The 13422-nt window shown below is 42.6% G+C and overlaps 1 protein-coding gene across 2 annotated transcripts in view; it reads right to left on the bottom strand.

The window, feature by feature from the left end:
- SLC41A2 (solute carrier family 41 member 2) overlaps positions 1-13422 on the bottom strand; it is a 129282-nt gene that overhangs the window by 84806 nt on the left and 31054 nt on the right. For both annotated transcript variants that reach the window (XM_069764219.1, XM_069764220.1), the window contains exons 2-3: positions 12296-12864; positions 6015-6122 (exon numbers count right to left, since the gene is read on the bottom strand). In XM_069764219.1, coding sequence (XP_069620320.1) covers positions 6015-6122; positions 12296-12814 — 627 coding nt within the window. In that variant the 5' untranslated portion in view covers positions 12815-12864. The remainder of the gene's footprint in view (positions 1-6014; positions 6123-12295; positions 12865-13422) is intronic.

The following is a 13422-nucleotide window of genomic DNA, read 5'->3' as shown; positions in this document are numbered from 1 at the left end:
CCCAAAATAACTTGGTGTTCTCAGGCTTGTTCACACTGAGTTCATGGAGCAGATCAGCTCCAAATTCCTCCTTTAAAACTGCCTGAAAACACTTAAACTTTTCATATTCATTTAGATGGGAAATCTAAATGTTTTCCTAAAGAGGTTTGCTTTTTGCAGCAGATACTGATAGAATCAGTTCCAAACTAAGCAGTATCCAAAAGGTGGCAAAAAAGACATACGCTTCAGGTAAAAACTCTTCAAAACTGCTTTTAGGGTATGCACACAGCGAGTCTTGTAACTGACTTTTTGAAGAATTATGAGTTTTGGGGGAAAATTTGTAGAGTTTATACAGAGTTTCTGCTCCCAAACTCAAAAACCTTAGTGTGCACATACCCCATAAAAACGGCAAAACGAGAGGAGTTTCTGAAGCAGTTTCTGCTTGAAAAATTTGTCTGGCTCTAAAACTGTGTGATCCTAGCCTAAGAAATCTAACAGTAGACGCAATAGCGAGACCTCTCATTTTTGTTCCAAGGCAGTCTCTAGACAGTTACCAAATAATTATGAGCCAGAACTTAGCACTGGATCACATTGGTCCTTCGAAGTAGGTTCTTTGAGTAAGAGGTGAGGACAAAGCTGAGTTTGGAGTAGGAAAATATTTAGCAAAACATTGGAGGTTTTAGAATTCTACACAGATTCACTCAAAAGCAATTGGATGAGAACAGAGGAGTAAACATAAAATTATCTAATTAAATAGGCATAAAAAGTGATTTCTCAAAAAAAAAGTGTCGTCCTTAAAGAAGCACTCATATGAATATTTTTCTTCAATAAAAGGTGCATACATGCATGTAATGTAGTGCGAGTGTATACTCACCTACTGCCTCCATCTCCGTGATCCAGTTCTGCTTCGCTTCTCTGTGACGTCACCGATTTGCAGACTCTGGGTCGCATGACCAGGAAGTGTCTTCTACAGCGTAAGCCTATGGAGCGTCAGAACTTCCAGCTCACGCAGAGCGTAGAGTGAGCTGACAAGTCTGAATTGCGGTGGCATCACTGAGAAGTGGAGTAGAACAGCCCGGAATCACAGAGAAGGCAGCAGTAGGTGAGTATGTTAAAGAGATTGTCCACTACACGGACAACACCTTCTCAATCCCTATGTCTCCCCCGTTTAAGATAATAACACTTGTACTCATCTCCAGCGCTGGTGCCCTTACAGCGGTGCCGGCATTGTCTCACCCAGCGAGTGCGTACCCGTGTGACGTCATGCAAACCCTGTGGTCAATCAGCGCTGGCTTCACCCTTGTCTTTAGACGTATCACATACATCAAGAGGGAGACCGACCACAGCAGCGCTCAGTTTCTCCGGATGTAGGCGTTTTGTTGGAAGGTTGGAAAAGTGAAGCATCTGTCAATTAGCTGCAGGGTTCGCATGACGTGACACTGTTCCGCGTTCTCTGGGAGAGACCGTGTCGACACCGCTGGAGAGGCGCCGGCTCCGGAGAGGAGTATAAGTGTTGTTATTTTTAAAGGGGAAAACATGTAGATTGAGAAGGGGTTGTGAAAGTACAGTAGTGGAAAACCCCTTTCATACACTAAAACTACACTTCTTTACATGCATTTCATGAAGAAAATTATTCAAACCAAACCCAACCAGCAGAGCACAGCAATCCTGAAGAGCGCGATGCATAAAATCTGATAATCCATTCTATACCATAACTGCATTCCTGGGTAATTACTGGGTGTAATTACTTTTGCAGGAAGCCTATGGATTATGTAGCGCTGAGCCCGTTGTATATCAGGGTTTGCTTTCGTCTACCAAACACAAGCCATTACCTCGAGCCTCTACATCCCACAGTACAGCTTTGTCGTTAAGATAGGGTGCACAGACATTAAGGAAAGAAATGAGCTGGCCAGCATTTGTTACCTAAAAGCAATTAATTTTAGCATTGATTTTCTGGATGATATTTTTCCACTACATAAAAAAAGCTGCACAAATAACATTTTGCCGGGATCAGGTTAGACATGAATAACATTGTGTTAGCATTGAGCAATTTCAAAAGAGTTCTGATTAAATTGCCGGCCTCTGGATTTCCATCCACTATGCCTGTCTTTGTCAGTGTGACCTTGTACAAATCAGTTTTCTGGAATGGCTGCAATGACACTTCATGTCTGCTCAGACTTCAAATAAAAGGGATTTCCAGATGTATACTGCTCTCGTATGCCACTGTATAGGCACACAGCCACATATGTGGTCAAAGACATCTAGGATTAGAAAGTACATTACGCTGTATAGGCTTTTATTATACTGGGTGCCTATCCATAAAAAGTACATTACACTGTATAGGCTTTTATTATACTGGGTGCCTATACATAAAAAGTAGGTTACACTGTATAGGCTTTAATTATACTGGGTGTCTATGCATAAAAAGTACATTACACTGTATAGGCTTTTATTATACTGGGTGCCTATGCAGAAAAAGTACATTACGCTGTATAGTCTTTTATTAAACTGGGTGCCTATCCATAAAAAGTACATTACGCTGTATAGGCTTTTATTATACTGGGTGCCTATACATAAAAAGTAGGTTACACTGTATAGGCTTTTATTATACTGGGTGCCTATACATAAAAAGTAGGTTACACTGTATAGGCTTTAATTATACTGGGTGTCTATGCATAAAAAGTACATTACACTGTATAGGCTTTTATTAAACTGGGTGCCTATCCATAAAAAGTACATTATGCTGTATAGGTTTTTATTATACTGCTTGCCTATACATAAAAATTACATTACGCTGCATAGGCTTTTATTATACTGGGTGCCTATACATAAAAAGTACATTACGCTGTATAGGCTTTTATTAAACTGGGTGCCTATCCATAAAAAGTACATTACGCTGTATAGGCTTTTATTATACTGGGTGCCTATACATAAAAATTACATTACGCTGCATAGGCTCATAAAGTCCCATGGATTCCAGTACCACCTCTATGCTGATGACACTCCGATCTACCTCTCTGGCCCAGACGTCACCGCTCTGCTGTCCAGAATCCCAGAGTGCCTATCAGCCATATCCTCCTTCTTCTCCTCTCGCTTCCTCAAACTCAATGTGGACAAATCTGAACTCATCATCTTTCCTCCATCCCACAAATCTTCCTTACCTGACCTATCTATCGCAGTCAATGACATCATGCTTTCCCCTGTACCCGAAGTCCGCTGCCTCGGAGTAATCTTCGATTCTGCCCTGTCCTTCAAACCACACATCCAAGCTCTTTCCACCTCCTGTCGCCTCCAGCTCAAAAATATCTCCAGGATCCGTCCTTTCCTCAACCCCCAATCTACTAAAATGCTTGTGCACGCCCTCATCATTTCCCGCCTTGACTACTGCAACATCCTTTTCTGTGGCCTCCCTGCTAACACCCTTGCACCTCTCCAGTCCATCCTTAACTCTGCTGCCCGACTAATCCATCTCTCTCCTCGCTACTCCTCCGCTTCCCCCCTCTGCAAATCTCTTCACTGGCTCCCACTCCCTCAGCGTATCCAGTTCAAATTGCTAATACTGACCTACAAAGCCATCCACAACCTGTCTCTTCCATATATCTCTGAACTAATCTCTCGATATCTTCCCTCACGTGATCTCCGGTCCTCCCAAGACCTCCTTCTCTCCTCCACACTTATTCGCTCCTCATCCAATCGCCTCCAAGACTTCTCCCGAATATCCCCCATCCTCTGGAACTCTCTGCCCCAACACGTCCGACTATCAACCACAGTCGGATCCTTCAGACGGAACCTGAAAACTCATTTCTTCAGGAAAGCCTACAGCCTGCAATGACACCGCTGCTGCCTCATCACTATCGAAGCTACCGCCTCACCAACACCGGAGCTACCGCCTCACCAACACCGGAGCTCCTGCAACCCTCAACCTACTGTCTCCTTCCCCATAATCCTGTAGAATGTAAGCCCGCAAGGGCAGGGTCCTCGCCCCTCTGTATCAGTCCGTCATTGTTAGTTTGTTTACTGTAAGTGATATTTGTAACTTGTATGTAACCCCTTCTCATGTACAGCACCATGGAATCAATGGTGCTATATAAATAAATAATAATAATAATAATAATAATAATAATTATAGGCTTTTATTATACTGGGTGCCTATCCATAAAAAGTACATTACACTGTATAGGCTTTTATTATACTGGGTGCCTATGCATAAAAAGTACATTACGCTGTATAGGCTTTTATTATACTGGGTGCCTATCCATAAAAAGTACATTACGCTGTATAGGCTTTTATTATACTGGGTGCCTATCCATAAAAAGTACATTACGCTGTATAGGCTTTTATTATACTGGGTGCCTATCCATAAAAAGTACATTACGCTGTATAGGCTTTTATTATACTGGGTGCCTATGCATAAAAAGTACATTACGCTGTATAGGCTTTTATTATACTGGGTACCTATCCATAAAAAGTACATTACGCTGTATAGGCTTTTATTATACTGGGTACCTATCCATAAAAAGTACATTACGCTGTATAGGCTTTTATTATACTGGGTGCCTATCCATAAAAAGTACATTACGCTGTATAGGCTTTTATTATACTGGGTGCCTATCCATAAAAAGTACATTACGCTGTATAGGCTTTTATTATACTGGGTGCCTATCCATAAAAAGTACATTACACTGTATAGGCTTTTATTATACTAGGTGCCTATCCATAAAAAGTACATTACGCTGTATAGGCTTTTATTATACTGGGTGCCTATCCATAAAAAGTACATTACGCTGTATAGGCTTTTATTATACTGGGTGCCTATCCATAAAAAGTACATTACACTGTATAGGCTTTTATTATACTAGGTGCCTATCCATAAAAAGTACATTACGCTGTATAGGCTTTTATTATACTGGGTGCCTATCCATAAAAAGTACATTACACTGTATAGGCTTTTATTATACTAGGTGCCTATCCATAAAAAGTACATTACGCTGTATAGGCTTTTATTATACTGGGTGCCTATCCATAAAAAGTACATTACGCTGTATAGGCTTTTATTATACTGGGTGCCTATGCAGAAAAAATACATTACGCTGTATAGGCTTTTATTATACTGGGTGTCTATCCATAAAAAGTACACTACGCTGTATAGGCTTTTATTATACTGGGTGCCTATGCATAAAAAAGTACACTACGCTGTATAGGCTTTTATTATACTGGGTGCCTATCCATAAAAAATACATTACGCTGTATAGGCTTTTATTATACTGGGTGCCTATCCATAAAAAATACATTACGCTGTATAGGCTTTTATTATACTGGGTGCCTATCCATAAAAAATACATTACGCTGTATAGGCTTTTATTCTACTGGGTGCCTATGCATAAAAAGTACATTGTCCTATACAGTAAATATAATACTGCCATACATGGGCCCAATGGGACAATTTGGTTCAACAAGAAAGCTCTGAGTGTGTTCCAAATCGTAATGTGAACAAACCCTAAAACCTCTTTAGCTTTTATGATTTTTGCAGACTTGTAAATCCTCACAGCGTGCGCAGTGCACGCTGTGAGGATTCTCCTGTGTCGGTGCAGAGAGCAGGCTGCCATGACCACAAGTATGCGATTTGCATACTTCCGGCCTCATTCAAACTAGCCATGCCAGGCCTCACTCACAACATTCACTGAGCGAGGCTGCAAACGTCTAGTCGGCACGTGACTGCATGTACACAAATCACATACTTGTGGTCATGTGCCCGCAGCTCCTGGCACCAGGGAATCCTGACGGCACACACAACGTGTAGAGCAGATTCACAAATCTGCAGTCTCTATGTGACTAGTACTCTAAGGCCAGACAACCCCTTTAAGAGGACCATGAATGTAGGTATTTCGACACATCAGACTGCATCTGAGAAGTTAGAAGATAACGACTACCTATAGGCACTGTAAGATAAGAGCAAAGACTGGCCACTTTAGCCAGGTCACAGGTCCGCTTACACGTCATAGGTTTAACAGTAGGTTGGAAAGAAATGCACTCACTGCAGTGGAGAGTCTGGAGGCCAATGTCATTTCCAGGTTTCCTTTAAGGCCCAGCAATGCAGGAACCAAGATGAACACTTCTGTAAGATTTTTAAACACCTCCCAATGCTATTGGAAGGAAAAAAAATGAAGAAGAGGTTATCATCTAAGATTTTTTTATTATAAATAAGCATTCTAAGAAAATAAGGAAACAAACATAAGTATCGAATCTACACAGTCATCCAAGCCTATATGCGGAAGTATCCGATAAGCATTCGTTATCCTATCGTCTGATGGGACAGGGAGGCTGAAGAAGCAGAGCGGCACTTTACAACACGGAGGGGAGGAAAGACGGATTTTGAAGCTTTCACATAACAACAATTCAGGTTACGGTAAGTCTAGGATAAGTCGCAGGCATGACAGTAATTCTGTAAAGCGGCCAACAAAAGGAATCAAGACTTGGATTAAAAGGGAACTGCCGATTCCCAGAAACAGCATCATGTCTGTCCGCAGGTTGTGTTTGGTGTTACTCACCCGGTTCTTCATGCTGGCCAAACCACAGGCAGCACGGATCAGAACTTGGGTGAACAATGGCTGCTGCAACCGACGGCCTCGTTCACAAGTCACTATGTTTGCATCAGCGTTTGTATGCCAAACCCAGGAGTGGAACCTACAGGGAAAAACCCTATCCGAAAGAGTGATACCTGTTCTGGAGACACCCCAGGATTTGGCATACAAATACCGATACGGATGCAAAAATACTGAAGTGTTAATGAAGCCTTAGGCCGGCGTCACACACAGCGTAAAACAATACGGTCCGTATATTACGGCCGTAATACGCTGAAAAGTCCCGAAAAAAGTGGTCCGTAGCTCCTCCGTAGGCAGGGTGTGTCAGCGTTTTTTGCGCATGGCATCCTCCGTATGTAATCCGTATGGCATCCGTACTGCGTGGTTTTCTCGCAGGCTAGCAAAACCAACATACCGCTATAGAAGTGATCCATGTGTCCCAAAAAGAAAAGAAAATATATATATACTGTCTATATATATATATGTCAGTAGACACATATATTAGAGAGAAAAGCCGGTAATTCAGTGCGGTGTACAGTAAAATCACACTGACAGCTTACAGTAGAATAGGTAGAATAAATGTGTACACATAGAATAGGTATATATATATATATATATATATATATATATATATATATGTCAGTGAGACACATATATGTATATATATTAATATTTATTCCAGCGCTATACAGCTTGAAAGCCGGTAATTCAATTACCGGCTTTTTCCTTCTCCTTCCTAAAACCCGACATGATTTGAGACATGGTTTACATACAGTAAACCATGTCTTCTCTCCATTTTTTTTGCAGATTCCACACTACTAATGTCAGTAGTGTGTATCTGCAAAATTTGGCCGTTCTAGCTCTTAAAATAAAGGGTTAAATGGCGGAAAAAATTGGCGTGGGCTCCCGCACAATTTTCTCCGCCAGAGTAGTAAAGCCAGTGACTGAGGGCAGATATTAATAGCCTGGAGAGGGTCCACGGTTATTGGCCCCCCCCTGGCTAAAAATATCTGCCCCCAGCCACCCCAGAAAAGGCACATCTGGAAGATGCGCCTATTCTGGCACTTGGCCACTCTCTTCCCATTCCCGTGTAGCGGTGGGATATGGGGTAATGAAGGGTTAATGCCACCTTGCTATTGTAAGGTGACATTAAGCCTAATTAATAATGGAGAGGCGTCAATTATGACACCTATCCATTATTAATCCAATTGTAGTGAAGGGTTAAATAAAACACAAACACATTATTTAAAATTATTTTAATGAAATAAAAACAATGGGTGTTGCAGTATTTTATTCAACGCCCAATCCAGTCACTGAAGACCCTCGTTCTGTGAGTAAAAAAACATAATAAACCAACAATATACTTACCCTCCGCAGATCTGTAACGTCCAACGATGTAAATCCTTCTGAAGGGGTTAAAACATTTTGCAGCAAGGAGCTGTGCTAATGCAGGCTGCTCCTCGCTGCAAAACCCCAGGGAATGAGGCTAAAAATAGATCAATGATCTATATTTAGCTTTATTTGCGGTGAGGCGCCCTCTGCTGGCTGTTCATAGATCGTGGGAAATTACCTAGAAAGCCAGGGAGCTTTCTAGGTAATTTCCCACGATCTATGAACAGCCAGCAGAGGGCGCCTCACCGCAAATAAAGCTAAATATAGATCATTGATCTATTTTTAGCCTCATTCCCTGGGGTTTTGCAGCGAGGAGCAGCCTGCATTAGCACAGCTCCTTGCTGCAAAATGTTTTAACCCCTTCAGAAGGATTTACATCGTTGGACGTTACAGATCTGCGGAGGGTAAGTATATTGTTGGTTTATTATGTTTTTTTACTCACAGAACGAGGGTCTTCAGTGACTGGATTGGGCGTTGAATAAAATACTGCAACACCCATTGTTTTTATTTCATTAAAATAATTTTAAATAATGTGTTTGTGTTTTATTTAACCCTTCACTACAATTGGATTAATAATGGATAGGTGTCATAATTGACGCCTCTCCATTATTAATTAGGCTTAATGTCACCTTACAATAGCAAGGTGGCATTAACCCTTCATTACCCCATATCCCACCGCTACACGGGAATGGGAAGAGAGTGGCCAAGTGCCAGAATAGGCGCATCTTCCAGATGTGCCTTTTCTGGGGTGGCTGGGGGCAGATATTTTTAGCCAGGGGGGGGCCAATAACCGTGGACCCTCTCCAGGCTATTAATATCTGCCCTCAGTCACTGGCTTTACTACTCTGGCGGAGAAAATTGCGCGGGAGCCCACGCCAATTTTTTCCGCCATTTAACCCTTTATTTTAAGAGCTAGAACGGCCAAATTTTGCAGATACACACTACTGACATTAGTAGTGTGGAATCTGCAAAAAAAATGGAGAGAAGACATGGTTTACTGTATGTAAACCATGTCTCAAATCATGTCGGGTTTTAGGAAGGAGAAGGAAAAAGCCGGTAATTGAATTACCGGCTTTCAAGCTGTATAGCGCTGGAATAAATATTAATATATATACATATATGTGTCTCACTGACATATATATATATATATATATATATATATATATATACCTATTCTATGTGTACACATTTATTCTACCTATTCTACTGTAAGCTGTCAGTGTGATTTTACTGTACACCGCACTGAATTACCGGCTTTTCTCTCTAACAGCGCTGCGTATTTCTCGCAAGTCACACTGCTTGTCCGTGTGTAATCCGTATTTTTCACGCTTCCATAGACTTTCATTGGCGTATTTCTTGCGCAGTACGGTGACAAACGCAGCATGCTGCGATTTTGTACGGCCGTAGAAAGCCGTATAATACTGATCAGTAAAATACGGCAAATAGGAGCAGGGGCATAGAGAATAATTGTGCCGTATTTTTTGCGAGTTTTACGGACGTAGATTCTGCGCTCTTACGTCCGTAAAACTCGCATGTGTGACGGCGGCCTTAGTGTAAAGATCTGGCTGGGGACCAAAGGCAGACATGACACTAGTCCAGCTACCTTCCCCTGCACCGGTCTAGTTGTTTGATAGGTATCGCCCATATGTGCACATAGTGAGAGACCTGTATATCAACTGGAACGGTGCAGGATCTTTAAACTAGGTTTTCATTAAACCGCCAGAACATTCAGAGAAAAACATACCACAATCAGTTCTGAATTATGCTGCCCGTGGTTTGGGCAGCATGAATCGACTGACAGCTTCCCTTTAAGTGTATGGAGATGATCTCCAAACGTAACCGGTTTATGGGAAAATAATAGTAGTCCCTTATATTCTAGGCCTGAAAAACCCCTTTAACTTTTTACCATTGATCTTTACATACACTAACACTGGAAACAATTACTACAAACAAACTGAAACAATATTGGCCCAGTTTAAGGAATCCTTAAAGGGAATCTATCAGTAGGATCAATCCACATAAGCCGTCCATATGGACATGTAGGTCATAGGAAGTGGAATAAACTAATACCTTGGTATATGTGAGCCGATGTTTTATTCCAGTGAAATATGTGTTTTAATATGTATATGAGCTGTTAAAGGGAACCTGTCATGTGAAAAACCACTATTAAATGGCAGATATGGGGTTAATCTGCAGGTTAATAGTGTTCTCAACCAGCCTGGAGTCTGCAATTTGAGCCCTGCTGCTGGGAGGAAATTAACTTTATTCCTCCAAGCAACATTTGGTGTTCAATCACAGGGGCGGTGCGGACGTGGGATCAGTCACTGCTCTGTGTATAGAGATCAGCGGTGGTAACGCAGTGACTGACAGCCGACTAATGCTGACCTGCTGTCAGTCAGTATCAGGGGCGCGTTTACAGCCGCCTCTCTCTATACACAAAGCAGTGACTGACAGCCGACTAATGCTGACCTGCTGTCAGTCAGTATCAGGGGCGCGTTTACAGCCGCCTCTCTCTATACACAAAGCAGTGACTGACAGCCGACTAATGCTGACCTGCTGTCAGTCAGTATCAGGGGCGCGTTTACAGCCGCCTCTCTCTATACACAAAGCAGTGACTGACAGCCGACTAATGCTGACCTGCTGTCAGTCAGTATCAGGGGCGCGTTTACAGCCGCCTCTCTCTATACACAAAGCAGTGACTGACAGCCGACTAATGCTGACCTGCTGTCAGTCAGTATCAGGGGCGCGTTTACAGCCGCCTCTCTCTATACACAAAGCAGTGACTGACAGCCGACTAATGCTGACCTGCTGTCAGTCAGTATCAGGGGCGCGTTTACAGCCGCCTCTCTCTATACACAAAGCAGTGACTGACAGCCGACTAATGCTGACCTGCTGTCAGTCAGTATCAGGGGCGCGTTTACAGCCGCCTCTCTCTATACACAAAGCAGTGACTTAACTCGTGCCGGTAATGATCCCTTGACTGAATGCCGAACGCTGGCGGGAGGCATAAAGTTAATTTCCTCCCGGCACCGAGGCAGCTTGAGAACACCATTAACCTGCAGATTAACCCCATCTCTGAAGGCTAATAGCGTTTTTTTCATGTGAAAGGTTCGATTTAAGATCTTTGGGTTGAACAAACATCTCCCTGAGAACCTGCCTCCAGAGCTTATTTTCAATGAAAAGAGGCATTACCAGTGTGAGACATGTAGATCAGGAAAGCAGAGTCGGTTATTAGCTCACACTGGTAAAGGCCACTTTTATTTTACATTATCTCTAGAGGTAGAGTCTCGCTTACATTAGTGTTTGGCCGATATATCTTAACAGTTCATTTACATATCTCGGGAATAAGACATTGGATCGGGGTATTCACACTTTCAATTTCTATTGAGCCCATACCTCACACTGACCAGCGAGCTCAAGAGCAGCTTTCTGAGTGATCGGTGGGGGTCTTAAAGGGAACCTGTCACCCCCAAAATGGAAGGTGAGCTAAGCCCACCGGCATCAGGGGATTATCTGCAGCATTCTGGAATGCTGTAGATAAGCTCCCAATGTAACCTGAAAGATGATAAAAAGAGGTTAGATTATACTCACCCAGGGGCGGTCCCGGTCCAGTTCTGGTCCGATGGGCATCTCGGTCCGGCACCTCTTATCTTCATCAGATGACGTCCTCTTCTTCTCTTCACGCTGTGGCTCCGGTGTACTTTGTCTGTCCTGTTGAGGGCAGAGCAAAGTACTGCAGTGTGCAGGTGCTGGGCCTCACTGACCTTTCCCGCTGCCTGCGCACTGCAGTACTTTGCTCTGCCCTCAACAGGGCAGACAAAGTACGCCTGCACCGGAGCGTGAATACAAGAAGAGGACGTCATCGTAAGAAGATGGGAGGCCCCGGACAGCGACACCCATCAGACCAGAACCGGACCCCCCCTGGGTGAATATAATCTAACCTCTTTTTATCATCTTTCAGGATACATCGGGGGCTTATCTACAGCATTACAGAATGCTGTAGATAAGCCCCTGATGCCGGTGGGCTTAGCTCACCTTCCATTTTGGGGGTGATAGGTTCCCTTTAAGACCTGGTCTACAACCAATCTACTACAAGTTAGGTAGCACCTAGCTGGAATACTCTTTAACAAAAATGTCAAACATTACTAACCGGAAAAATTATTGAAAATAAAATAAATAATCCTATAGAAGTCTCATATTCTATTGATTCTTGGCATATTATAGTCAATTCATTAAAATGTAGTAAATATCTTTAAAGAGAAACATTCCAGTATATGCTCTGGTAGATGCTTCCTGCTTTTAAATATAAATAAATGGGAATTCAAAACCATTTCTATACGAACCTGTACAATGTCTAGAACCATTCCAGCTGACACCGTCCCGAACCCTGCTAGCAGGAACGGCACAAGTATTTGGAGGGCCATTGTAAAGCTAGATTCTTTTGGCTGTTTTTTGCTCCCATCAAGAAGGGCGTCAGTGTCCCCATCTCCGGGATTCCTACCATCCTGCAACATTGTATCCGATTCCGAGGCATCCCTCCCTTCACAGTAATCATAAGAGTCATAGTCGTAGCTTGTACTGCAAATATTCGAGCAGTGTGGGGCATTTCCAAGATAGCTCGGCTCCGAGAAGTGATGATACTCCAGATGCTGGTCAGCTCGGAGGTTAAAACCATGTCCTGATGGTGACAAGCCATTGATTTTCTTCAGTCTCTCTTCCTGGCCTTTGTGGCACATTAGAGGAACCATGCTCAGGAGAAGCGATAAGAACTTGTCAGACTGAATTGGTTTCAAGTTAACATTCCAGTCTACTGGATCCGGATTTGTGAATATGGAATAAGGACGGCCATGGCGGTCACTCATCCTGCTGCACGTGTTCTTTCAGGAGCTGAGAAATCCTCTTGGACTGGTTCCTAGAAAAAAAAAAAAAACACAAAAAGATACTTTTACGTGTGCCAAGTTACACAATAAGTCCATATGCCGGCATTCTGCAGAGGCGTCACCAGTGCAGCATGTGCTATAACCTGGGGCAGCTAATCAAATATTGGTTTTCACCATTTGACTAGATGAACATAAGGAGACAAATAAATGTTTGGTTTTTTTACAATCATTCCCAGGATATTGCAGCCTATATGCCTATAGATGTGAGGCTGCTACATTAATAGTCCAGACACACTATTGCAGTATTTCCAGAATATTCCAATATTCCATAGGTATGTCTCTCATTAACACTTCTCAGATCTATTGACAAAATTTGACTATTTACATCAGAAGAGTAAAAACTATGGGGTTTATATAAATAGTCAATTTGCTATAACTGCCATCTCCAGAAATGCACACACCGGCACATGGGTTGTGTCTTGTATTTCAGCTCAGCTCCACTGAAATGAATGGGGATGAGGATTAATACAAAATGCATGGACACGTGTTTCTGTGAGAAAGCAGACATGCAGTGGTAACATCATTTCTAC

The sequence above is a fragment of the Ranitomeya imitator genome, chromosome 4, assembly GCF_032444005.1.
Source record: "Ranitomeya imitator isolate aRanImi1 chromosome 4, aRanImi1.pri, whole genome shotgun sequence".
Taxonomy (NCBI): domain Eukaryota; kingdom Metazoa; phylum Chordata; class Amphibia; order Anura; family Dendrobatidae; genus Ranitomeya; species Ranitomeya imitator.
This window is presented reverse-complemented; position numbering and strand designations above follow the sequence as displayed.